This window comes from Monodelphis domestica, chromosome 1 (assembly GCF_027887165.1).
Source record: "Monodelphis domestica isolate mMonDom1 chromosome 1, mMonDom1.pri, whole genome shotgun sequence".
NCBI lineage: Eukaryota > Metazoa > Chordata > Mammalia > Didelphimorphia > Didelphidae > Monodelphis > Monodelphis domestica.
The window spans coordinates 536301338-536328291 of record NC_077227.1 but is presented as its reverse complement, the minus strand read 5'-3'; the positions used below and the strand labels follow the sequence as shown (position 1 = coordinate 536328291).

Below are 26954 nucleotides of genomic sequence, written 5' to 3'. Positions count from 1 at the left end.
AAAATCAATTGGAGAGGACATGTAGGTGACTCAACAGATTAAGAGCCAGACCAAGAGACAAAAAGTCTTCAGTTCAAATCTGGACTCAGATACTTTCTAGCTTTGTGACCCTGGGCAAGTCATTTAATCCCCATTCCTTAGCCCTTATCACTATTCTTCCTTAGAAACAATACTCGGTATTGACTCCAAAATGGAAGGGAAAAGGCTTTTTAAAAAATCAACTGGAAACTAAATAACTTATTCCTAAAGAATGAGGGGGTCAAAGGACAAACCAAAGAATCAATAAGTTCATTAAAGATAAAGACAACAATGAAACAACATATTAAAATTTGGGGAATACAAAGTAGTAATTATGAGACAGTCTCTATATCTAAATTGGGAATGCATTTAAAAAACTAGAAAAACAAGTTGATTCCTTTTTAATTAAACTCCAAAATAGAAATCCCAAAAGTTGATGATGAAATTAATAAAATTGAAAGAAAAAATAGTAAACTAGTAAGTAAAAATAGGAGTTAGATTGTTTTTTCATTAACCCTTAACTCATGTCTTAGAATTAATATTGTATTTTGGTTCCAAAGCAGAAGAATGCTATGGTCTAGGCAATGGGAGTTAAGTGATTTGCCCTGGGTCTCACAGCAGGAAGTGTCTGAGGTCAAATTTGAACTCAAGATATCTTGTCTCCAAGCCTGGCTCTCTATCCACTGAGCTGTCTGGCTGCCCTTAGGAGCTAGAGTTGGGGGAGGGGCGGATAAACAATTAAAAAAAAATAACTAATTTGACTTTTAAAAACTCTTACCTTCTGTCTTAGAATCAATACTAAGTATTGGTTTCAAGGCAGAAGAGAGGTAAGGGCTAGGTAACGGGGTTAAGTGACATGCCCTGTACCCCACAACTAAAAAGTGTCTCAAGTCAGATTTGAACCTAGGATTTCCCATGTCTCTAGGTCTGGCTCTTAATCCACTAAGCCATCTAGTGGCCCCTGGCTAATTTGGCTTTTAAAAAGAAAGAATGAAAGCAACAATACTAGTATAAAAAATGAAAAGGGGGAATTCATAATCAATGAAGATGAAATAAAAGCTATTATCAGGAACTATTTTGTACAATGCCAATAAATCTGACAATCTCATTGAAATGGATACATACTTACAAAAATATAAATTGTTCAGATTAAAGGAATAGGAAATAGAATACTTAAATAACCTCATATTTGGAAAAGAAATGGAACAAGTCATAAAGTGAACTCCCTAGGGGGAAAAAGTCCCTGAGGACTAAGTGGACTTAGAAATTAGTTTCACATTCTGGATAGTAGTTCAATGTTAGGAAAACTATAAGCATAACTGACTATACTAAAAAACAAAAACAAAATTATTGCAATAGATGCAGAAAAATTTAAATAATTAGAGATTTAAATAGATTAGAAAATTAAAGATTAGAGATTTAAATAATTAGAGAAATATTCATTGTTCTTAGAGAGGCTGAGCCAATATAATAAAAATGACAATATTATCTAAGTTGATTTACTTAGTGACATACCAAGCTACCAAATATTTACTTTGAAAGCTAGGGGGAAAATTAAATTATTCTGGAGGAACAAAATGTCAAGAACATCAAGGGAATCAATATTTTTTTAAATGAAAAAGGAGACCTAAAAGTACCAGATTGCAAACTATACTACAAAGTTGTAATCATTCAAACTATTTGGCAATGGATAAGAAATAGAAATCAAAGGAACATATTAGGTCCACAATAAAATGTAACCTAATGTTTGACAGACCTATAGATCCCAGCTATTGGGACAAGAACTCACTATTTGATAAAAAACAGAAGGGAAAACTGGAAAGTAGTCTGTTAGAAAGTAGGTATAAATCAACATCTCACATGATATACCACGATAAACCCCAAATGGGTACATGTTTTAGACATAAAGGGCAATACCATAAGCAAATTAGCAGAACAAGGAAGAAATTACCTGTCATCTCATCAAAGAAAAAGAGAAGAGTTTATTACCAAACAAGAGAAAGGGAGATTCATGGGAGGCAAAATAGATCATTTTGATTACATAGAATTTAAAACATTTTGTACAAATAGAACCAGTGCTGCTAAAATTAGAAGAAAAACAGAAAACTGAAGGAAAAAATCTTTGCAGAGAAATGCAGTAATTTCTCAATTGATAAATAGTCAAAGGCACATAAGTTTTCAGAAGAAGAAATTAAAGTTCAATAGTCATATTTTAAAGTGTTCTAAATCACTAATAATTAGAAAAATACAAATTAAAACTCTAAGATACCACCTTAAACTCATCAGATTAGCTAAAATGATGGGGGAAAAAGACAAATGGTGGAAGAGATGTGGGAAATTAGGTACACTAATGTGCTAACAGTGATGCTCTGAACTAGTCCAACCAGAAAGTGATGGAATACTATTGTGCTGTAAGAAATGCAAAGGGGACAGTTTCATAAAATCCTGAGAAAGCTTTTGGTGGTGGTTGTCTTTCATACTAAAAGAGGACTAAAATAATAAATATACTGAAAAGGATGGGAAAGGGAGGGGAAAAAGAGAGAGAAGGGAGAGGGGAGGAAGACATATGAGGTAACCTAGCAGGCAGGAAGCATTGGCACCCGATTTTTCCACTAACAGGAAAATCATAATTCCTAAGAAACTTTTTTTTAGACTAGTTTTTTCTCAATAACTAGCAACCATGGTTTTCCCCTTCATTCCAGATATACCTTTTTTTATTCCAGATATATCTTGTTTTTACATAGTTATCTGAATGGCATCTTTTTCTCAAAATTAGGGTTGGTTTGTTTGGGAAGTGGTTTTTTTTGAGGGGGTTCCTTTATATCCCCTGTGCACAGTTCTTAGCACATGGTAGAAATTAATAAATTTTAACAAAAGATTTTAATAACAAATATTAACAAATGCTTGCTGTTTTGACTTGACTGCTTTTGGGTCCCATAGGATCATTTTTACTTTATAGGCTGCTTATTTCCCTTGTTGTTCCAGTCATCCTGCAACTTATATTCATAGGAGTCCATGGGGCAGTAAGAAATAGAATGACTTCACTAGGACCAAACAGTATGTGTCAGAGGCAGAACACAGTCCAGATTCATAACCAAGGCCAGCAATCTAGGCACTGTGCCAAGCTCCCTCTCCAATGATAATCATGATGATGGATGTGTGTGCACTGGGCCTGGTGAGGCATAGGTATATGTATATGTATGTGGGGATTGGGGAACACTGTGAACTAAGGAACAAGTTTTGAACTAATGTTGTGCAGATTAACGTAGTTTGGTGGAGGTTTGGGATTCCAAAATGAAGTACGAGGAAAGGTAGATCATCAAAAGTCACAATTCTAGTAGGGAATCAGCAGAAAGTAAAGCAATCCACTTTTATTGAAGGGAAATGGTCATAATCATTGAAGCAGTTACAGAAGATGGAAACAGGTCAGGTCCTATTGGATTCCTGGGGGAAAAGGTCTATCCCAAATCACTAAAATCTCATAGGTTTTTATAGGGTACTTAACTGGGTCCAGTAATACCACTCATTAAGGGAAGGGCTGAGAGAGTAGGGAGCCAGGAATTGGTGTGCAGATCAAGGTTTGGGGACTGGCACCAATTCATGCTGGGGGATTGGAGGTTATTTGATAGTCATACCTCTCCATTGGCCAAAAAAAGAGAGAGAGACGTTTGAGCTTCCCTAAGGCTTCTTCATTTAGTGTGGTGGAAAATGTTACTGAGGTCCTTGCACCTTAGATTTAAAGAGACTCCCACCTTGGTCTTATGACACCACAGGATGTCTCCATTGCTCGAAGACACCACAATAACCTTTTAAAAAAACTACCCAAAATAAAACATATGATAATATTAGCTTATAGGGGCAAGAAGGAAACACATATCCATCAATGACAGCTTGGTACAACTTCCAAAAACTGGAGAACTGATCTAAAGGGATGCATCTGTGGTGGGCCAAGGCAAACACACAGCCTCACAGGAAGTAGATTCTAGAAAGGAACTTCAAAAACTTCAATGCATTTGTGACCTCACCAGTGTGAGTTCATCCTCCACTACACAGATCACAACTCATTCATGTCTTCTCATTCTGTGAAACCCATGTGTCTTTTGGTCTGTTCTCCAGAGGACCTAGCCATTAGGCTAGATGTCCTCCTCTAAGGCTCTTTTAACATTTCAGCACTCCACTGTTATCCTTCACTTATGCTATATGATCTTCCTGTTAGGTGGGTCCTCCATGTTGTATTTTATGCCCACTTCTTTTCTGTAAGTTATTTTTGGAGATGTGTTGTGAATTTTCAAGCGTCTCTTGATTGCCAAAAATTGTGTTTTATTCTTGATATTCCACAATTTATAGTCATGTAACATCAATGGAAGAATATTAGTATTGAGGGGAGGAAATGAGGTTTTATAGGGGAAAGGGGAAAAGGGAAAGGGAATAAGCATTTATATTGCACCTACTAGATGGAACATAGTAAACTCTACATAAATGTTAGTTGTTGTTATTATCATTATTATGTGCCAGGCACTATATAAATATTTTCTCATTTGATCCATACAAAAACCATGTGAAGAAGCTGCTATTATCCCCATTTAACAATTAAGGAAACTGAGGCAAACAGATATTAAATGACATGCCAGTCAGGGCCACACAACTAGTAAATGTCTGAGGCTCCTTAAAGCCATGAGCAGTATGTCTGTCTACAATGCCTGCCCAGGATATATCCAGTAAAGAGCTAACAAGAAAAAAATCACCAAAGACTTTAATGATTACATATTTGGAAGTCTTTCTTCCTGCTCCTCCTTCTTCTTCCTCCTTTATTTTATAGATAGGAAACAAAAAAACAAAGGAGTTTTGACTTGTCCAAGGTCACACAGTCAGGTAATAGACCGGCATCCAGGAGTTCTGGTTAATAATTAGTAATTAATCTACTATTAGTAGTACACCCTATATCTATTATTCCATTTGCCACCTTGATCTTGGAGACCTAGTTCATCTCATATAATAATTGCTAACATATATTTAGTGCTTTAAGGTTTCCAAAGCACTGTACATATGTCAGGATGCAGTGGACAGAATGGCTGGACCTAATGGTAGGAAGACTCATCTTCCTGAGTTCAAATGTGGTCTCAGACATTTACTCGCTGTGTCACTCTGTGCAAGTCACCTTAACCCTGTTTGCCTCAGTTCCTCATTTATAAAAGGAGCTGGAGAAGGAAATGGCAAATCACTCTAGTATCTTTGCCAAGAAACCCTCAAATGCGGTCACAGAGTCAGAAACAACTAAAAACAACTGAACAACAGTACACATGTTATTTCATCTGATGCTCACAACCTGAGAAGTAGATTGGCTCTCTATCATCCCCATTCTCTCACTTCATCTTTAATTCTCCCTCTCTTGACTGCTTCCCAACTGCTTATAAGAATATCCATGTGTCCCCCATCCTCAAAAAGCCGTCACTTGAACCATCCATTTTTAATAGCTATGGTCACAAATCTCTCCTCCCTTTTGGGGCTAAATTCCTTGAAAAAGTCTTCTATGATAGATGCCTTCATTTTTCTTTCTCCTCACTCTCTTCTCAACTCTGGCTTCCGATTTCATCATCCAAATGAAACTGCTCTCTCCAAAGCAACAAATGGCCACTTCATTGCCAGATTTAAGAGTATTTTCTCAATACACATCTTGTACTTCTCTATAGACTGACAGTCAGTCGCCCGCTTCGTGATACTCTCTTCTCTCTAAGTTTTCATGACATCACTGTCTTTGGGTTCTATTCTAATATACCTTATATCTATCTTATTATCCAATTAAGGGAGAAGAGAAGAAGAAAAGAGGACTCAGACAGGGCCCTGTGGGACACCCATTGTCTCCTTTGATGGATCTTCATCAACAATGGGTGTCCCATTAAAACCAAGCAAGACTTAGAGTCACAAAATGTAAAATAAATAATTTTGACTACATCAAATTAAAAGGTTTCTGTACAAGCAAAACCAATGTAACAAAACAATCTTCACAACAAAAAACTCTGACAAAGGTTTAATTACTCAAATTTGTAAAGAGCTAAAGCAATTGTACAAAAAATCAAGCCATTCTCCAATTGATAAATGGGCAAGGGACATGAATAGGCAATTTTCAGCCAAAGAAATCAAAACTATTAATAAGCGCATGAAAGTGTTCTAAATCTCTGATAATCAGAGAGATGCAAATCAAAACAACCCTGAGGTATCACCTCACACCTAACAGATTGGCCAACATGACAGCAGCGGAAAGTAATGAATGCTGGAGGGGATGTGGCAAAGTGGGGACACTAATTCATTGCTGGTGGAGTTGTGAATTGATCCAACCATTCTGGAGGGCAATTTGGAACTATGCCCAAAGGGTGATAAAAGACTGTCTGCCCTTTGATCCAGCCACAGCACTGCCAGGTTTGTACCCCAAAGAGATAAGGAAAAAGTCCTGTACAAGAATATTCATGGCTGCACTCTTTGTGCTGGCAAAAAAAATTAGAAAAGGAGGAGATGCCCTTCAATTGGGGAATGGCTGAACAAATTGTGGTATATGTTGGTGATGGAATACTATTGTGCTCAAAGGAATAATAAAGTGGAGGAATTCCATGGAAACTGGAACAACCTCCAGGAAGTGATACAGAGTGAGAGGAGCAGAACCAGGAGAACATTGTACACAGAGACTGATACATTGTGGTGCAATCGAAGGTAATGGACTCCTACATTGGTGGTAATGCAATGACCCTGAACAACCTAGAGGGGTACAGGAAGAAAAACACTATCCACATCCAGAGGAAAAACTGTGGGAGTAAAAACACTAAAGAAAAACTACAGGTTAATGCCATGGGTCGAAGGAGATATAAATGGGGAAATAGACTCCAAATGAACACCCTATTGCAAATACCAACATGGAAAGAGGTTCTGATCAAGAACACAAGTGATATCCAGTCAAACTGCACATCGGCTATGGGAGGGGTGAGGGAGGGGAGGGAAGGAAATAAAATGATTTTTGTGACCAAGGAACAATGTATGAAATTAAAAATTAAAATAAAAAAAAAACAAAACAAAAAAAACAATGGGCATCCCACAGGGCCCTGTCTGAATCCTCTTCTCTTCTTCCTTTCTTCTCCTTTAATTGGTGATTTCATCAGCCTCTTTGGTTTATACTAGAATCTAAAGTCTACTTTAACTCAACCCTCTTAGCTAACCTCCAGTCTCACATCTCCAGCTGCTTATTGGGCATCTCAAACTGGGGAGCCTATATACATCATAAACTAGACATGCCCATGATATGTCACTCTTTTCCCCCAAGACTCTCCCCTATTCTTAACTTCTCTATTACTGTTGAGGGTACTGCCATCTTCCCAGTCACCCAGATGTTCAGCCTAGTGTCACACTTGCCTCCTTAGTCTCTCTCACTGCCTCTCTGCCCCCCAATCATTATATAGATAAGGTCTTTGAATTTTATATTCCTATCATCTCATGCCCACATCCTTCTTTTTTCTCTGTTACTGCCCCCATGGAGGTGCAGACTCTTATCACCACCTCCTGCTTGCAGTATTGCAATAGAGTGATCATTTCTGCTCACTATAAGTCTTGCTCCAATGCATTCATCCATCACTAGCTGTCAAACTGCTCTCCCAAAATCATGAGTGACCGTGTCTTCCTTCTCAATAAACTCCAGTGGATCCCTATCACCTCCAGGAACAGATAGCAAGTCCTCTGTTGGGTACCCAAAGTCTTTACTAACTTGGCCCTTCTGACCCAGTTAAACTGACCTCCTTGCTGTTTCTTAAACAGGACACTATATCTCCCAAATCCAGGCATTTTCACTGATGGTCCCCCAGACAAGGAATGCTTTACCTTCTCCCCCATCTTCAACTTTTGGCTACCCTGGTTTCCTTGGTTACTTTCAAGTCCTAAAAATCCCATTTTCTACATGAAGCCTTTCCTGATTCCACTTCATTCAATTGATTATTTCCTTTGTATCTTGTATATAGTTTATTTTTATAGACCTGTTTGCATGTTGTTTCCCCTCTTAGATACTGTGAGCATGTTGAGAGCAGGGGTTGTCTTTTTTCCCCCCTCAAAACCCTTACCTTCCATCTTAGATCCAATACTCTGTATTGGTTCCAAGGCAGAAGAGCAGTAAGGGCTAGGCAAGGGGGTTAAGTGACTTGCCCAGGATCACACAGCTAGGAAGTATCTGAGGCCAGATTTAAACCCAGGACCTCTCTCCTATCTACGGACCTTGTGCTCTGTCCACTGAGTCACCTACCTGCCCCACATAATATACATTTAATAAAGGTCTGTTAAATGAATAAAAACAAAATATCATCACCTCTAGGAAGACTCTCTAATGCCCTGGACAGTATTCTTCCCCATTGTGCACCATATACTTTGTCTTACATTTTATCTAAAGCTTTGACATAGTGTTCTTTACTACACTGTCTATTCTGTAATATTATAAGTGAAACTGTGGAGTCTTATTAGATTATAAGCTCCCTGCAGGTTGGAACTATAGCTGAAGTTTCTATATCCACCGACACTGAGCTCCACCACGTTCGGCACACAATGGGCACTGACTGCTTTGGTTTTCAGTTCACTCTATCTTTACATACTCTTGTATAGAAGTAACATGGACAACATGCTGTATGTGGAGAGCATTTCTTCCCTGGTGGAGTCTGAGTGTCATCCTGTATTCTATCCGGTAACAGGAGGAAACGGAGAGCAACAGGACTAAATTCTATCCTGAGCCCTAGGGATCAAGGTTGCGAGAAAAATATGGCTGACCTTGCACCTGACAGGAAACCTAAGTCTTGGCAATACTTTTGTGAGCTCATGTGCGCTGATTATGGATAAATATTGTCACAGAAAAGCAATCTGTTGCTGACCAACTTTGAAGAATAATCATTTCCTCTTTAATTAAAAATGTGTCCAGGAACTCTCACTGGGCAGTCTATTTTTGTTCCAAGTGAGGAAAATGAACATTCTGGTATGTGCCTCTAATTATACAGGAATTACGTGTGAAGGTCATGATGGCCGAGAAATATTTCACTGGGCTTACTAAACAGTCCTATTCTGGAATGTCTCAACTATTTCTTTTAAGTTATGTTTTCCTTAGAAGAGTTTATCCTCTGATGTTATAAATCCTCAAAGCATCTAATACAGTTCCATTCATTCAATGTGTGACCAGTGGAAAAAAATATACCTTACAGATAATTGTACATTTGAGGTGCTGTGTCTGTGCAGAGACAGAGGGGGAACAGATAATTTACCAAATGCCATCTTCACTATACAGAAGAGATTAATCCAATCACACTGTGGAAAGTAACCAGAAGATACTTCAATCTGTCATTCAAAGACATGGGATAGTTTCAAGGGAATAAACTTGAATTCTTAGAGTAAAAAATTCAAATTGTCTTGTTGGTTTCACTGGTTCATAAACACTTTGGTGCAGGAATATCCCACGAATCTCTCTCTCAGTAGGAACTGGACCTTTGAAAAATTCATTATGTAGAATGGTCAAGTAGGATTCATCATGTACCCAAAAGCAACAGAAAGCATCATAGCATAGGACCTGTTGTCATTATGCTTTGAAATGCTCACGAACATAAGCAAGCACACCACTTATAACTTCATGGGGGAGCAGGTAGATGGTACAATAGATAAAGTTATGATAAAGTTATGGGATTAGTCAGGAAGACCTGGGTTTAAATCTAGCCTGAGATATTACAAGTCATGTGACCTTTTGCAAGTCACTTAACCTTGATTTGCCTCAGTTTCCTCAACTGTAAAGTGGGAATAATAATAACAACACTGAACTCCCGTAGTTGTTGTAAGGGCCAAATGAGATATCTGTATAAAGTACTTTTTGCATAATGCCAGGCAGATGTAAATAAATACCAGCTATTATTATTATTAGCCAACCTCCAATAGAAGCAACATTGTCCAATAGAATGAATGCTGGATTTGGTTTCAGAGAACTTAAGTTCAAATCCCAGCTTTATCACCTATTACTTTTCTGACCTGAGGTTGATCACTCAATCTCTAGGTCTTGAGTTCTTTCATCTATAAAATAAAAGAGTTGGTGGGATAGATGGGCAGTTCAGTGGACTGAGAGCCAGGCCCATAGATGGGAGGTCCTGGGTTCAAATCTGGTCTCAGACATTTCCTAGCTGTGTGACCCTGGGCAAGTCACTTAATCCCCATTGCCTAGCCCTTACCATTCTTCTGCCTTAGAATCAAAACAGTATTGATTCTAAGAGGGAAGGGAAGGTTGTCTTTTTTAATTAAGAGTTGTACTTTGTGATCTCCAAGATGCTTTCCAGTTCTCAATTTGTGATCATTTGTAGATTTAAAAAAGTAAAGAAATTCAATGAAGAACTTAACAGGAGCCTCCAAACTAGGTCAACAATAGCTTAACACTTGGGTATTTCTGTGGAAAAAAAACATTATACAAAGGTAGTTGGCAAAAATTATGAAAATAATATTCAAGATCAAAAAATGAAAAGAGGGCAAATATTTATAGGCTATGTTTATGTATTTTTCTATTTATAATCCATTTCCAAGTAGCTGGTTAGAAAGCATTAAATATGAACACTGGACATAATCATAAAAATTTCATATTTCTATAGTGCATTAAGGTTCACACAGCTTTTCAAAACAATCTTATAAGTTGGGAGAACAAATAGTATAATCTCCATTTTATAAGTGAGAAAACTAAGGCACGAAGAAATGAAGTGACTCACCTCAGAACATACAACTAGGAAATGTTATCATCTGCACTCAGACTTGATCACTCTGGTGTGCTTTCAAAATTTTATACTGATTTTCTTACAATCTTTAAGAAACCTTACATCACTTTGTACCAAGGGCTTAGACACATTTATTACTATCTAAGTAAAAAGCATTCAAGCTCATTCTTAGTGTTTCTTTTATTATTCATGCCCACCTTTAGAAATTTGCCTCAAGAACTACACACAGCCTAAAATGCTTCTGAAGCTCTAAATTTTTCCACCATCTCTGTAATAATGCCATCATATGCTAAAAAGACTGATCAGCCAGCCAACAGGTATTTATTAAATGCTTACTATGTCCTAAGTGTTTGGGATCCCAAAAAAGAGGGAAATGTGATCCTTGTCTCCAAGGAGTTCACATCCTAATGGAGAAAAAAGTACATAAAATAACCACATTCATACAAGAGATAGAGAACTGATGGAAGGTCATCTCAGAGGGAAAGCACTATGAATGAGGAGAAACTGGAGAAGGTAGAATTTGATTTGAGTTTTCAAGGGAGACAAAGTGAAGAAGAGAATTCCAGGCATGGGGTACAATAGTCACAGAGTACAAGTGTAATAAGAAAGCAAGTGTTGCTGGATGGTAAAGAAGAAAATGTAAGAACACTGGAAAGATAGGAGACAAATTTGCAAGGGCTTTGACTGCCAAATAGATCAATGAGACAGATACAATGCTTTTTGTAATGCAGCGTGATCATTTATGATTAAATCTTGGAGTTAGAATCAACCATGGAAGTCATCTAGCCCAGAGGTGTTAGATACATTGTCTACTTGGCCCAAGACAGGCTAGCTTGTGTTCTAAACCAGATTCAAATGTAACTGGGAAATATTTAACAAAATACATGAAAAACAATAAAACATAGCTAATATGTAGCAATTAGGGCTCATTACATAGTTTACAGTCAGACATCACTGATCTGGATTCTCTAACTGATGCAGTAATTCCCTCTCTAATATGACTAGTCATCTTATCTTCTGCCTGGACATCCGATGACAGTAAATTTACAACGTGGGGAAGCACTCATTTCTATTTCTTAAGATTATTCTAGTTTTGAGAATGTTCTTCCTTACATATTGAGGAAAAAGTCTCACACCATTGGAACCTTTAAAATCTGAAGTTTAATCTTAACACTGTAAAAGAAGCAAAAGATACAATAAATTCTTGTTATCTTCATAGAAGGTAGCAACAACTGATGTTTAACCTGATACTGACTCAAGTACCCTCTCAACACTATCAGCCAATCTCTGTCTCACTAATAAAATGTATTTAAATAGCGGCCTTAGTAAACCACATAAAAATAAACACGATGCCTTGATGAATCAATGATCTCTCGATATAGACCACAATTTCTCTAGACCTTTTTATGCCATGTGATTCTTGTCCATGTGCTCCCATAAATCCTGCAGCAGGTGTCCATCTACTGAGAATCATTTTCTTCTTGTTTTGTTTTGTTTTAAAAACCCTTAACTTCCATCTTACAATCAATATTGTGCATTGGTTCCAAGGCAGGAGAGTGCTGAGAGCTAGATAAAGAGGTTTAAGTCAGGGTCACACAGCTAGGATTGGAACCCAGGACCTCCTGTCTCTGGGCCAGGCTCTCCATTCTCTGAGCTCTGTAGCTGTCCACTCTGAGGATCATTTTCTAGGAAATACAAAAAAAGAAAATGCAGAGTGTCCCTGCGTTATCCTTCTCTTACAACTGACATCTCTTTTCTGGTCATACATTTCTCTGTATACAATCCCTGGGACATGGCAGGATAAAAACACTTATTGTTTTTCTGATATGTTTTTTACCACTCCTTTGGTGCAACTCCTTCTGGTTCTGCGTTGCAGCTTACTCGCACCCGCTGCCCATGCATCATTGCCCTTTGGATGACCAGCAACTTGGATTCTTCAAAGACCATGACATTCCGTGACTCCAAGCCAAACGGCATTGCCTTTCCTGAGTGCTACTCTGATGCCTCATTGTGTTGGGGAGGCGATAATAGGGACTTGAAGGCTGTGCCAGTGCCACATAAGCTCTGGCAGGCTCCACTTGACCATGCTGAAAACTTAAAATCTGATTCTAGCAACAGGCGGCCTCTGTTTTCTGAGGATCAGGGGTTTGGTGATGAATTATTTGGCCCCAGCAACCCACTGATTGCTATAAATAATGCATAAAATAGCAAAATTAAATATGTTCTAAGATGTGAAAGAGATGTTTGAATATCAGTCACAGAAAGAAAATACATACACACACACACACACGCAAGCTACACAGAGAAGAGCAGGAAAATGATAAAGTTTCTTGAAGGAAAATAGAAGGGCCAACTAACAATAAAATTGCAGCAGCTACAAACTTTCTGGGAAAAAGATGAGAATCCTTGCTATTTTAGTGATACTTGAACCTTACTTACTGTCCTAAGTTCTTTTCACTTTAGCATCTCTATGTCTTAAAATGAAATGAAAACCCATTTTGGATTTCCCCCAAAATATTGTATGGGAATTCACCTAAAATATTCATAACTATTTATTTCAGGGAGAAACATTCTGACAAATCAGAATAAAAGGTTGGAAGAACCACTTAGAAACACCATTTGTAAAAATGGAAATAACTCTGAATTATTTGCAATGCCAGGCTTGTTACTAAATGAGAGAAAAATGAAAAAAAGAAAAAGAATTAGTAAACATCAATGATTATCTCCCACACTGGGCAATTCATAATTAACTTTGGTCTTGTAACACTTTTTCAAGTTTTGGATGTGTTTTCATATGTGGAAAATCCTTGAGTGAAGGGATTATATCATCTTCCTGTATCCCTGCCTGGGACTATGCCTAAAGTAGGCACCTCATAAGCAATGGCAACTGAAAGCATGGCTGTTGTAGTCTAATGACTTCAAAGAGATAAGTTTAGAATGGTATACACTTAAAGAGTGAAGAAACAAATATTTACTTCAGAGTAACACATTAATTGGGGTTTGCTAGGCCCCAGAATGGATAAAGTGCCAGGCTTAAGAGTCAGGAAGACTAGCTGTTTCACCTCAGACAAATTACTTATCCCTGCTTGACTTCATTTCCTTATCTGTAAAATGGGCTGGAGAAAGAAATGGTTAATTATCCCAGTATCTTTACTAAGAAAACTTCAAATGGGGTCACAAAGACTCAGACACAACTGAAAATGACTAAAAACAATAACATTTTAACTTGGGTCCCAGTTAAACAGCATAATAAAGAAGCTAATCATTAAGAATAAAATGCAATTGGCATTTACAGTCAAATTCAATTTTTATAACCCAACCAATTCTTTGTAATATATGAACAGAATGAAAGGACTGATTTAAATCAACTCTTCAATGAACATCTAAAAAGTGACTATTAAAGGCACTGTGCTAAGCACTGGGAATACAAAGACCAAAAAATGAAAAATAATTCCTACCATCAAGAAGCTTACATTTCATTGATGTAAGGCAAGAAAAATCTTCTGTCAATATTGCTGTTTCTTTGTCAACTTAATGAATCAACCAAAGCTCATTTAATTTTTGCTGGGTGTAGAGTTCTACACAAGTGCTGGAATATACAATTTAAATAAAATGTGTATGTTGTTTTACTATAGCTTTACATCTAGGAGGCAGGCAAGATATAAAGCTCTAGGTCATGTTACATGACAAGTGCATCAGAGAAAAATAAAGTGGGGTAAAAGGCAGTATTAAAAAAGGCTTGCTGGCAGAGGGACCATTTGAAATGTATACGTAGGAATTGAATAGCAAATATAGAACATGAAAGGGTAATAGAGAAGGTTTGTAGATGGTAAAAGAAATGGGATCTAGGAGAGACAGCTAATGTTTAGGGTTGGCTCAGAGAGAGGAGAGGGGTTTTGGAGATTTCCCCCCTTCAGCCTTCCCTCCTCAGCTATGGCTGCTCTCTCAGATTTTCTCTTATCTTTCTTTCCCCTTGTACTCCCCCACTACTAAAGCCTAAATATTCCCTCCCTCTTTAAACTGTTCCACTCACTCTTGAGTCATATTTGAGAAAGGATAACCACTTTAATGTAAATCAATTCAATTAGGGTAATACAAAGGAATAGCTGGAAGGGAAAAGAATGGGAAAGGAAAGTGGGGGAAAGGGAGTCCCTCTCTAACCCCTTTTCCTTCCCTCCTAGAGTTTGGGGGAAACTCAGGCTTTGGCAACCTGAGCCCCCTGAGAGATAGTCAGGTTGACTGACCCTGGGTTTGGCCCCTTGGCCACAGTTGCTAAGGTAAAATCTGACAGAGACTCCAAATGTTTTTCTCAGGTTCCTCTTCAGTAGTCTTTTCCAACTGGGAAATGTTGGGGGAAGGATATCCAGTCACTAGCAGGAAAAAGGTGGGTAACCCTCAGGAGAAAGTCCTAACCAGCCCTCTCTCTTCAGCTTCTCAAAACTAAGAGACCTTCAGAAGGAACCTTCTGCTTCCTTAAGATTCCAACCTCCTGGGGCCCCTCCCCCGACAAGGAGAAAACTCTTCCTTTAGTGCCAGCCTCTGTCACAAAAGCAGAAGATTATAGGGCATAAGAAAGCAAATCATCCAGTTTCATTGGAACATAGAGGTAATGAAATAATACGAAATGAACCTAGAAAGGTAAGCTAGTGCTAGATAGTGGGCCTTGAATGTCAGGCAAAGGAGTATGAGTTTTATTGGGGTAATATTAGGGAAGATTTCTGAGGGGAAAAATAAAAATACAATAAAAATCTTACAAACCTTTAAATGTTCAGTTCTTTCCTACTTCCTTCATGATGGTTTTCTTTAATATTTTCAAGTTATGTTAGTAACTCCCTCCCCTAAACTCCTTTAGAAAAAAATTAGCATTTGGTTACAAACTGTGAAGCTTTATTCTCTGTTTCTTATGCAAGGCCAGTCTCCAAAATTAAGAATATAAATCTCTTGAAGGTAGGCAGTAGGCCGAGCACAGTGCTGGTACAAAAGATTTATTGGCAATTTAACAACAGCACCTGAGAAATATAACTATAACTTTCATGCCACAAGCACCTAGCATTTACAAAAATATCTTTACTGCACTCACATTCCAATTTTCCATCTAAAATTGACTATAAATAGGCACTACTCAGTCAGTAATGTGGCCAAGCTTGATTTATGGAAACAAACAGTCCTGGACATTGTAATTAAAGATCACAACCTTCCAAGGTCCATTGTAAGCTCTTAATAATGAAAATAGAGGCAACCTGGACTTTTTATGACTCTTGACTAGGAAACATTATAAACTGGGTAATACAACAGCTGAATGTTTATTTCTTTGGCTGAGAATATGCAGAGAATGTTTCTCATCACAAAAAGGTAAAATGAGAACTACCATTTTCTATATTTGCTAGAAAACAAAATAGCCTAAACTCTAGGCTATTGTGCCTCGCTGAATGGCAGACACAAATAGTCCAACCTATGTCTGAAAGGCATTCCAAAATCAAAATTGGTCTTACAGAAGGAACTGTTTTAATATCAAAAATGGTTTTTAAAAACCAGGGAAAGAACATGATTCTTGTAACCATGGAAAAATCACAGAATTTCACACTTTCACTGTTAATGTTATTCTACATATAACCTGTATTTCAGAAACACTGAGAATGAGTCCCTACTTCTGTGTTGTTACAGTTTAAATTGTTTTTAATTTATTTTTAAAATATTTTCCTATGGCTACATGATTCTTATTGTCTCCTTCCCTTCTCCTCTGCCCCCCTCCAAGAGCTGATAAGCAATTCCACTGGGTTATACATGTATTATCACTCACAACCCATTTCCATATTATTCATTTTTAAAATAATCTTTTAAAACCTAAACCCCAAATCAAATACCCATATATACAAGTGATAAATCATATGTTTTTCTTCTGCGTTTCTACTCCAACAGTTATTTTTCTAGATGTGGATAGCATTCTTTCTCATAAATACCTTGGGATTGTCTATATTTTTCTAAAAGTACGAACCATTAATGAAAATGAAAAATGAAAATCAAAAGCTTAGGTCCTTTAGTTCCCATACATAACACTAAAATGTACTAACAGTAAAACTGACAAGAAAAAATAACAGGAAAAGCAGGTTGAAGGAAAGGGAGCTTCTATGTACTTTATCAATATTATTAAATGGTCAACATTCCAGTTTCTTCTCTGAAGTATAAGAAGGTTTAAAGTTCTGTGCTCAAAGCAAATATCTTTACATAGGATCTTCACTGAATCCTGATGTACCTTTTAATTTTATCAAGTTGAATTGTATCTTCACTGCCAAAACTAGTAATGTTGGTAACTAGCATTTACAAAGCATTTTAAAACCTGCAAAGGGCTTTACATTACATTATCTCATTTAAGCCTCATGACAAACCTATGAAGTAGGTGCTATGATGATTCCCATTTTGTAGATGAGGAAAAGGAAGCTGATTTAAAGATTTGACCAGGGTCAAGGATGTGCACATTAAACCCAAAGAGATAATAAGGAAAAAGACCTGTACAAGAATATTCATAGCTACGCTCTTTGTGGTGGCAAAAAGTTGGAAAATGAGGGGATGCCCTTCAATTAGGGAATGGCTGAACAAATTGTGGTATATGTTGGTGATGGAATACTATTGTGCTAAAAGGAATAATAAAGTGGAGGAATTCCATGGAGACTGAACAACCTACAGGAAGTGATGCATAGTGAGAGGAGCAGAACCAGGAAAACATTGTACACATTGACTGATACACTGTGGTACAATTGAATGTGATGGACTTCTCCATTAGTGGTAATGCAACGATCCAGGACAATTCTGAGGGACTTATGAGAAAGAACACTATCCACATTCAGAGGAAGAAGTGTGGGAGTAGAAAAACAGAAGAAAAACAAATGTTTGATCACATGGTTTGATGGGGATATGATTGGGGATGCAGACTCTAAAACAATCACCCTAGTACAAATATCAGTAATATGGAAACAGGTCTTGATCAACGACACATATAAAACACAGTGGAACTGCACGTCAACTACCAAGGGAGTTGGGGGGAGGGAAGGGAAAGAACATGATTCTTGTAACCATGAAAATATTCTAAATTAATTAAAATTTTCCAAAAAATTAAAAATTGAAAAACAAAATTTTTAAAAAGGGCATGCAAATTAACGAAAGCTGTAAAGAGAATATCAGGTCTTATACAGTCAGTTGTGCTATAATGTAACACACTTTCCCGAAAAACCTCTGAATCATGCAAAATTGAGCAATAAAAATGACAGAATCCATAGGAAAAATGGGGCACAACAGTTTCAGTACTATGAAGAAAACAAAAGAAAGTAATAAAAACAGAAACACAATTTTATATACATTAAGTGGTTTTTTAAAAATACATATATATAGAGTAATGGCAGTACCAGGGGTCAGGGGTCTCAGGCTGCTGCTTCACCTGAGCCCAGGGCCAGGATCATGGAAAAGGTAGGGGAGGGCAGAATGAGGTCAGCCCTGCTCAGTCCACAGCTATTACTGCACTAGAAGACAGACAATAAATATAGGACTTTGCTCTTAAATTTGCCTGTGGAAGTGGATATAGGAAGGGTTGCAGCTTGTGAGTCATTGTGAAGTACTGTTATTTAACCTATGGGGCAATAGCCAAAATGAAAACTGTGCCTAAGTTTTGTGCTTGGATCATCAGGCTGTGATTTTTTTTTTCTCCCTGATGAAACAGTGCATAAGGAAACATGAAGCTTGCATCATATTAAAATTGTTCCCTAATATTTTCTCTGGCTGGAACAAATCCACATTTAAGACCAAATTCACTAAATTTCATACAAATTCACACAAAACAAGTATTATAACAGAAGTGACTGTGCAGGCACAACAGAAGTAACTTGGGCCCAGAATTCAATAGGAGAAAGAATATAGGAGGAATTGCATGTTTTCAATGATCCAAGGGCTGGTGTTTGACACAAAAATCCAACTTTGCACTAATATTCTTCCTCTGATGAAATACAATTATAAATTATCCCACAACTGCTGAGAAATAAAAACGGTAGGTGATTCCCAGTAATTATTTGGTACATGGGGCTTAAAGTCAATGGATGCACATCCTACAGGAAATGCATAGTTGTAAAAGGAAGTGGGCCAGGACACAACAAGAGTTACACTAGCAGCCTTGTTAAGTTAGAGGCCTCAGGAAGAGGTTTTTAAACTTGGGGATCAATGAACTTTATACATATATATTAAAAAATGAGCGGAGGGGGAGCAGTTCAGATTCTCTCTGTATAAAGAGGTATACATGTGTACATAGTTTACAGACCTCAAGTGTTTATATGTAGGTGATAACTGTATTTCAACATAATTGGTTCTCTTTGTAATCATGTATACTTAATTGTATGCATTTAAGAACACTATTTTGAAAAGGAATTCATAGGTTTTACCAAATTTCCAAAAAGTTCCATGATACATACCAAAAAGGTAAAGAACCCCTAATGGAGTGGAAGGTCACCTGCCTACTGGTTAGATTCTCTGGGTAGAAGTTGTTGAAGAGCAGAAGAAAGTTAGATAGGGAAACTGTGGAAGGAGAACCAGTTGGACAGTTTTTGTGAATACTTATCATCAAAAAGCTCACTAATATCCATTGGAGTATAGGAGAGGGAAGAGGTGGGGCAGGACTTAAATCTTAAAACCAGTATTCTAATTTAGAAAGACCAGGTTTTTTTCCCCAGGATGGTCTAATCTATTTCTACCTTTTATAGATTACTCAGGACCCAAACTAGGATCTAGTACCATGTTGGCAAAACAATGGCACCCATGCTAGAGTATGCAAGAGGGGGCTGCTCCCCTCTCCCAATGCACTTATAGATATTTCTCACATCACCCGCCCCTCTGTCCAGCAGCCCAATGGGAATGCTTCCTCCCTCCCCTGTCTGTGGCAAGGGAGCAGCTTAGATGTGATGTGAGGGTTGCATTTTGGGTGCTCAGTCTCTAAAAGGTTCACCATCACTGGTAGTATATCTAAAATTAGGTTCAGGACTCATTTGGGGTTTTTTTTTTAGAGGGAAGATGGGGTAGAAAGGGATCCTGAATCTCATTTGCAAAATTCCACCACAGATATGAACACAGAGGAAACAGATCACTCTAGGGGTCACATGCATAAATTTTATACATCTCATGTCTGTCATGCTCTACTCTACTCATTCCACCTCTTGAAATCCTTAGTATCCTTTAAGATTCAGTTTAAATGCCACTGTGTACAAGGAGTCATCACAAGAGCGCTCTGCCCTGTTTGGACCAGTGAATTCCTGTCTAAGGTCATTCTGTAATTACTCAGTATATATCTAATAGGCAGTTGTTATTATATATATATATATATATATTGCTCCCTCCCCATTAAGGATGTAAACCTTTTGTAGGCAATTGGGTAGCCCAGTAGATTGAGAGCCAGGCCTACAGACAGGAAGTCCTAAGTTCAAATCTGGCCTCAGATACCTCCTAGCTGTGTGACCCTGGGCAAGTCACTTAACTTCCCTTGCCTAGCCCTTACTGCTCTTCTGTATTAGAACCAATACATAGTATTGATCTAAGGTGGAAGGTAAGGGTTTAAAAAAAATGTTAGCTCTTTGAAGTCAAGTCTCATTTTCGTTTTTGCTTTGTATCTCTAGTGCTTAACTGAATATATAATATTTTAACATTTTTGTCGAATGAGAGAAGAGTAGGTTCAAACAATCGGATGATTGTGATTTAAATTTACAGTGAAATGAGAACTGATAGAGAAGCAACTCAAATCTGTGACTTGAATATCTGGTTGTTTTAATCACTAATTAATAAGATTATAACAGTCACTAATAAGAATTGAAAAAAAAGGGGTGGGGGGATCATTGTTTTACAACTAGAAGAGAGACCCTAGAGGACTATCAAATCAAACCTCCTCATCTCAAAGATAAAGATGGGGAACTTAAGACCAAGAAAGAGGTTAAATAACTGGCCATGGGCCATAGCTAATAAATGCCAAAGGTGGGATTTAGACTGGGGTCTTCTTGACTTTATGTCCAGGCTCTATCCTCTCTATCAGTGATTTCAAACTCAAAAGTCATGGATCCCTGTGGGTGCTTGTGGATTAAAAAACCCACAAATCAACATTATCTGTCTTGTATTGTATCTTTGTTTATTTTTAAATATTTCCCAATTGTATTTAATCTGGCTTAGGAGGGCTTCAAATTTGATACTTCTGCTCCATAAAATAGAATATTTTTAAAGGTGTCAACTTCTAAAGTTTAATAACATGCCGTAGACATGATAGAAATATGAAAATTACACTTAAAATTTTACTAAAATTTTGGACAATATGTATTTTTATTTTCAGTCCTAAGATTTGGTAGACAAGAAAATAAATTGTGTCCAATAGTGAGCAAAACTAAATTCTATATATCACTTATGAGAAGAAATTTTGTTATCTTTAAGCATTATTTACAAGAGATTTATTTCTATCATGCCTACAAACCTGTTACTAAAGCTTATAAATTAAAGGTTCAAAAGCTATGCAGGGCCTTAATGGAAACTCTGTATGTGAAATACAATTTAAAAATTTTAAGTTCACATAGCTTTTTCCTTAAATCTTCAGGCAGTGGGGCAAAGGGTCAACTTGAAGTGACCCATCTGAGTATGTCACACAGGAAAGTTGAGTGACTCTTCTCGGCTTTTATGGCCCTAAGTCCCAGTACTATCTAGTATGTACTGACCCATTTCATCCTTCTACTCTATTACCTCAGCAATATCTTATTTTCACATACAAAATAAACCCTTTGTTGAACTTCTAGCATGGCTATTATAACAACAAGGTTTGCAGGCTCCTTCCAAATCCCACCTTATTTCCCAAAAGAAGAAAAGTTACATAAAGGAAGCACAGAAATACAAGAGATCTTTCTGTTTTCTTAGTCAATGGAAATATAGTTGATGCCTCATCCCTAGAATCCCTGTAGGAATTTCATCAGACATACTCTAACCGTAAGCCCTTTCTCACCATGCTTCATGTTCCTTAACAGAGCAACAAGAAAGCAAAATACTTATCCTCAAGAAAATGTGAGCAATTAAATCCGAATTTGTGGGAAATATAACCTGAGAGAGGGACAGCTAGTAGCATAGTGCATAGAAAACCGGGCCTAGAACCAGGAGGTTCTGGGTTCAAATCATACCTCAGATACTTCCTAGCTATATGACCCTAGGCAAGTCACTTAACCCCAATTGACTAGGCCTTGCAGAAGTCTTTGAGCTGATACTTTTATTGATTCTGAGACAAAAGGCAACAGTTTTAATAAAAAAAAACTGAGAAAAGAAAGAAACCATTTAGTCAGTAAGCTAAGATTCATAAAGGAAAGGCAGTATTTTAATATAAAGTCTTTAGACATCCTCAGATCTTATTTCAATATCCATTTAACTCCTTAAAAAATTAAAATTAATTTTCAAAATTCTTCTAAGAATTACAGTTTCTTTTAAATATGCTTCTTATTTGAAGAGTATTAATTTCAATCACTGTTTCCTCCTGAAAGTTCACCTTTTACTTACTTCCAAGAACTAGTGAAAACTTCTGTGCTTGTCAGAAGAATAAGGATGTATTTCCAGATCATTTTCTCTCATGTTATATATTTCTTGAAATTACATTAGCCTCTCAATTCTGTAAGTGGAATTTCAACAAAATGAAACAAAAGCAGTCTACTCCTCCTCAACCCTCCTATATTTAAATGAACACAAACACAAATCTGGTCAAAGAGTCATGTCACACAGAATCTGAAGAATGGCTTCTGAGTAACAGAATTATGAAGGGATAGCAGTCATATTAAGAGAAAAGACCTAAAAATTGAACTCAGTTTTTGGCACAGAATAAACACTTCAGATGAATTCAGTTTTTAATAGTCCATGTTTCAGAAGGCTTTAAAAAAAGTCCAATCAGTTTACGTGATTAAAACTATAGTAAACAAATATCGTTTCTTTGGGAATAACAACTTGTACAAACCATATACTCCCAATGGAAAATAACAAGTCAGTATATACAGATTCATGGAAATACAAACCCCTGATTTGGGTGGAAAAGGAGTTATATCTTTATATCTACAAAAATACCAATAATTCAAATAGGGTTATAAAATTCATTTGCTTCTGCCTAATATCCTATAGTAACAGTAAAACATAATTCCATTTTTCCCTCCCCACCTCCATTAGTTCACAATCAGCAGGTAGGGGACAAGAATTCCACAATTAATGAAATGGACGCCCTCTTCTGTGCTTAGTCTTAAGGTGTCCAGCTGAACGGCGAAGTCTTTTTCTTTCTTGTCGATGCTCCTTCTCAGCTTCTTGTTGCCTTTTCTGTTGTTCAGACTAAAAAATTTAAATGGAAAAGGAGAGGGAATGAAAATTCCAATGTTTCCTTTCAAAGTCACCCAAATCCACTGACCCTCCTTGGCTAATAGTATTCCTGAACTCTGGCTCATTTAAGTTGGCAAGGCTAGATTCTGCTAAAGAAAGAGCACTGTGGTGGTCAGACAAGAGATGGAAGGTGATTTGCAATACTAATTTTAAAACAAGCACATAGTACAGAGAAAAGCCCATCATCAAAGAGGAAAAAAGTCGCCATGTTGTGTGAAAAGAATACTGGACAGGGAGTCAAGAGATCTGTGTTCTATCTGATTCTTGCTTTGCCACTGATTCAATGAATGCCTCTGTGTCCCTTTCCCTGACCATAATCCTCATTTTTTTTTCACCCACAAAATGGCAAAGGTTAGATTGGATTTCTCTGGCCCTTTCTAGTTCTACAAGACAACCAGATGAGAATTCAACTGTCTAAATATATACGGTTAACAGGCTGACCACATCTTATGAATATTTTTTTCTTACATTCAAATTCATCTCAACCCCAATCTATTTGAAAACAAAATGAGTGTTCCCCAGCTTGTCATCTTATCTTATTTTTTTAAAACTTTAGTTTCTAAATATCTTTGCCCCTATCCAAACAACCATATTAACATTAAAGAATGAAGATGCCCTCACTGATGATATTCAAAAAAATGTATCACAACCTCAGAAAGTAAATGCAAATTAAGAACCTTGGACATATTATAAATCACAGCAGTATCATGGAGAGAGTGTTAAGTTAAACAGCTGGATGGAATTGGGAGACTGTTAATTTTGAAGCCAAGAGGACCTGGATTCAGATGGTGTCTGGGACACTTGATGTACAACAAATCACTTAACTGAAATTCATTTTCCTCATTTTTACGATAAGGACTACAATACCTGTAGTACCTAACTCATAGGACTACTGAGAGGTTCAAATGTGTTAATGTGTACCAAGTATTTTTTCAAACTTTAAAAAAATTATCAGTTATAATTATTAGTACTGTTACAAGCACTACTTTAAATGGGACATTAATTTGGTTACATTCATTCTGGTCTATTAGGTATAAAAAAACCTAATCTCACTAACTTTGTAGCAGGTCTAAACTTAATTGATTTACATAAGATCATGTACTTTATTCTAAAATTTCTTGCCATATATTCATCTAAAGTCAGTTCTGCTTGATCATTTAAATTAGCGAAACTGCTTTCTGTTCAAATTTTAAGGAAAGAAATATAAAATATAATTATAATTAGACTCTGATATTTCCCCCACCCAAGAGGAAAGTTTATATTGAATTTAAGTATCTCAAAATATAAGTGGACTACCTAAACATAATATTAGAAACTACCAGGACTAGTTTGCACATTATTGAGAAATCTTTAGTGGAATGAAATTCCATGACAAAACATAAGGGTTAAAAAAAATTTTTTTTAAACCCTTACCTTCTGTCTTAGAATTATTACTGTGTATTGGTTACAAGGAGGAAGAGTGGAAGAGGCTAGGCACTTGGAGTTAAGTAACTTGCTCAGTCACACAAAGTGCCTGAGGCCAGAATTGAACCCAGGACCCCACATCTCCACTCCTGGCTCTCTATCCATTGAGCCACCTAGCTGCACCTTAAAAGATGTAAAATTTTTTATGAATTTCATATGTTTTAAATACAATATGGTTAACGCCTTTCAAAGTAAGTTTTTCATCTCTAAAACTTCTGAACAATTTTAAAAGATTCCTTAAATTTGTTGGCATTTATAAAATTAAAGGCAAGAATAATTGAAAAGACGACATATAGATTTTACCTAAAACATAATAAACATCTATGTGACTTGGTCAAAAATGTTCAATGGATATGGAGTCTGAAGACTTGGGTTTGAATTCCAATTCAAATCCTCCTAATTATAGGGGTTGAGATAGGTCTTTTCTCCTCTCTGGGCTTCAATATCTTAATTTATGAAGTAAAGAGTTAGGACATCTCTTACAGCTCTAAAATTATAAGGCTACCACATAATGGGCATTTAAAAATGTCTTCTCTGAATTCTCTTGATTTAAATGAATGCTATGTACCCAGTTAATGCTGAGGCCAATAGAGATAATAACCTTTGGAAGAACTAGATCTGTCCTTCAGTAACAACAGTAGGGACCTTCCCCTGTATACTGAACCTCTCCACAACTTCCTATCCTAAGTTCTTGTCCATCTTTTTTCCCCATAGATAATCTAAAACTCAATATTTATATACTATTTGTTTATAAAGTAATTTTTTCCCTGAATAGCTAAATGAGATAAGGATTATCATGCTCATTTTGCAGAGAAGGAAAGTGAGGCTAAGAGGTAAGGTGACTTGCCCATAAAAATACAACTTAAGTAGATAGAGCTTAAGGACCCAACTATTAACCCAAACATTTGAAAAAATAATTTTAACAAAGTTAATTACTGTCTATGTCTAGATTTAACAGAATGTCTTTTCAAATTTTCTAAAGTATTTTATCTAAGAAAACCCAGGATGACCTGTTACTCAATTTATCATGAAATATAAAGAGAAGCTTGAGCACAGCACTTTCTAATTTTATGACAAAACTTTACTTAGGAGTCCTAAGGTATATTCACTACTATAATGAGTTATGAAGAATTAACCTATCAGTTTACCAAAATTACTAAACTGGCAAAAGGGTGATCCCTCCCATAGCTGCACTAAACAGTATGGTTCTCATTTCAGTAAAGATATGTTGATTTCTGAATCGAATATAGAGATTTTATGTTAATGGCCAAAATTAATTATGAGAATCAAGCTGCAACAAAACTCTTTGGGTAAAAAACAGATTCTGACTTTCTTGGGGGGAAAAGAAAACATGCTTTCAAAGTCCAAAGGGTTTGATCTATCTCTTGCGAAAGTTAATATCTCTTAAATCAAGTGGGAAATCTAATGTATTAGCTAAATGAAATGCCTTCAGCTCTTTGAAACACAAAGAAACCAGTTCAAAATGTTCATTCTTGATACTATTTTCCTTTTTTTTAAAAAGCTACTTAAATTAAGTAAAAATAATTTACCCTCTTTAATGTGAATGTCAATTGTTTGCTGCCAACAGTAGTATCTGATACATTCAGAGTTCCAAGTTTTGCTTCAAGCTGTAAACGATCTTCAAGGGGTTTTCTAGGGGAAAAAAATTAAGGGTAAAAAAATGATGATTTAGTAAGGCAAAATGCAATAAACAGTGCTGACATAAAGAAAAAGTACCCATACATGTCAAATATAGAACATCATTCAGGATGTCCTAAAAGTCATAGTAAAGTTTTAAGCTATTAAAACTATTAATAGCTTTTAAGATACTCTAAGTCTTTGGGAAAACCCCATGTATTAAAATCAGTAAGCAGATAGAATGTAAATATTATTCATACTCTACACATTCAATTAAATTCAAAATTTCTTAAGTGCCTCCTATCTTCAATGTACTAACTATGCTTGGTAATGAAATATCAAGGAGAAAAATGGCACAATCCTACCCTCAAAAAACTTATACTAGAATCAAAAAACAAATAACTAAAATAATAATGTGTTAAGCACATAGAAGAGATCAATTAGAATGAAAAAAAAATTCCAAAAGGAGGGCTGCTTCTAGTTAAGAGACAGCAAAAGTTTTATGAAATAGATGGAACAAAATAATTTTATTTGACATCTTTCAGTTTTTACATTTTTTGTAGCACCAGAGTTTCTCCTAGAACTCTTCCCCATGCCATCTCTCAGAGACATATCTAAAATAATAAATTATATTTTTAAAAGGGCAAAAAGTCAGCAAAATCAGTAAGCATGAAA

The 26954-nt window shown here is 36.5% G+C and overlaps 1 protein-coding gene across 2 annotated transcripts in view; it reads right to left on the bottom strand.

Annotated features, from left to right (window-relative positions):
- Nucleotides 1-22113: 22113 nt before the first annotated feature.
- NOL10 (nucleolar protein 10) overlaps nt 22114-26954 on the bottom strand; it is a 139339-nt gene continuing 134498 nt past the window's right edge. For both annotated transcript variants that reach the window (XM_001371846.4, XM_016428129.2), the window contains exons 20-21: nt 26192-26294; nt 22114-23129 (exon numbers count right to left, since the gene is read on the bottom strand). In XM_001371846.4, coding sequence (XP_001371883.1) covers nt 23010-23129; nt 26192-26294 — 223 coding nt within the window. In that variant the 3' untranslated portion in view covers nt 22114-23009. The remainder of the gene's footprint in view (nt 23130-26191; nt 26295-26954) is intronic.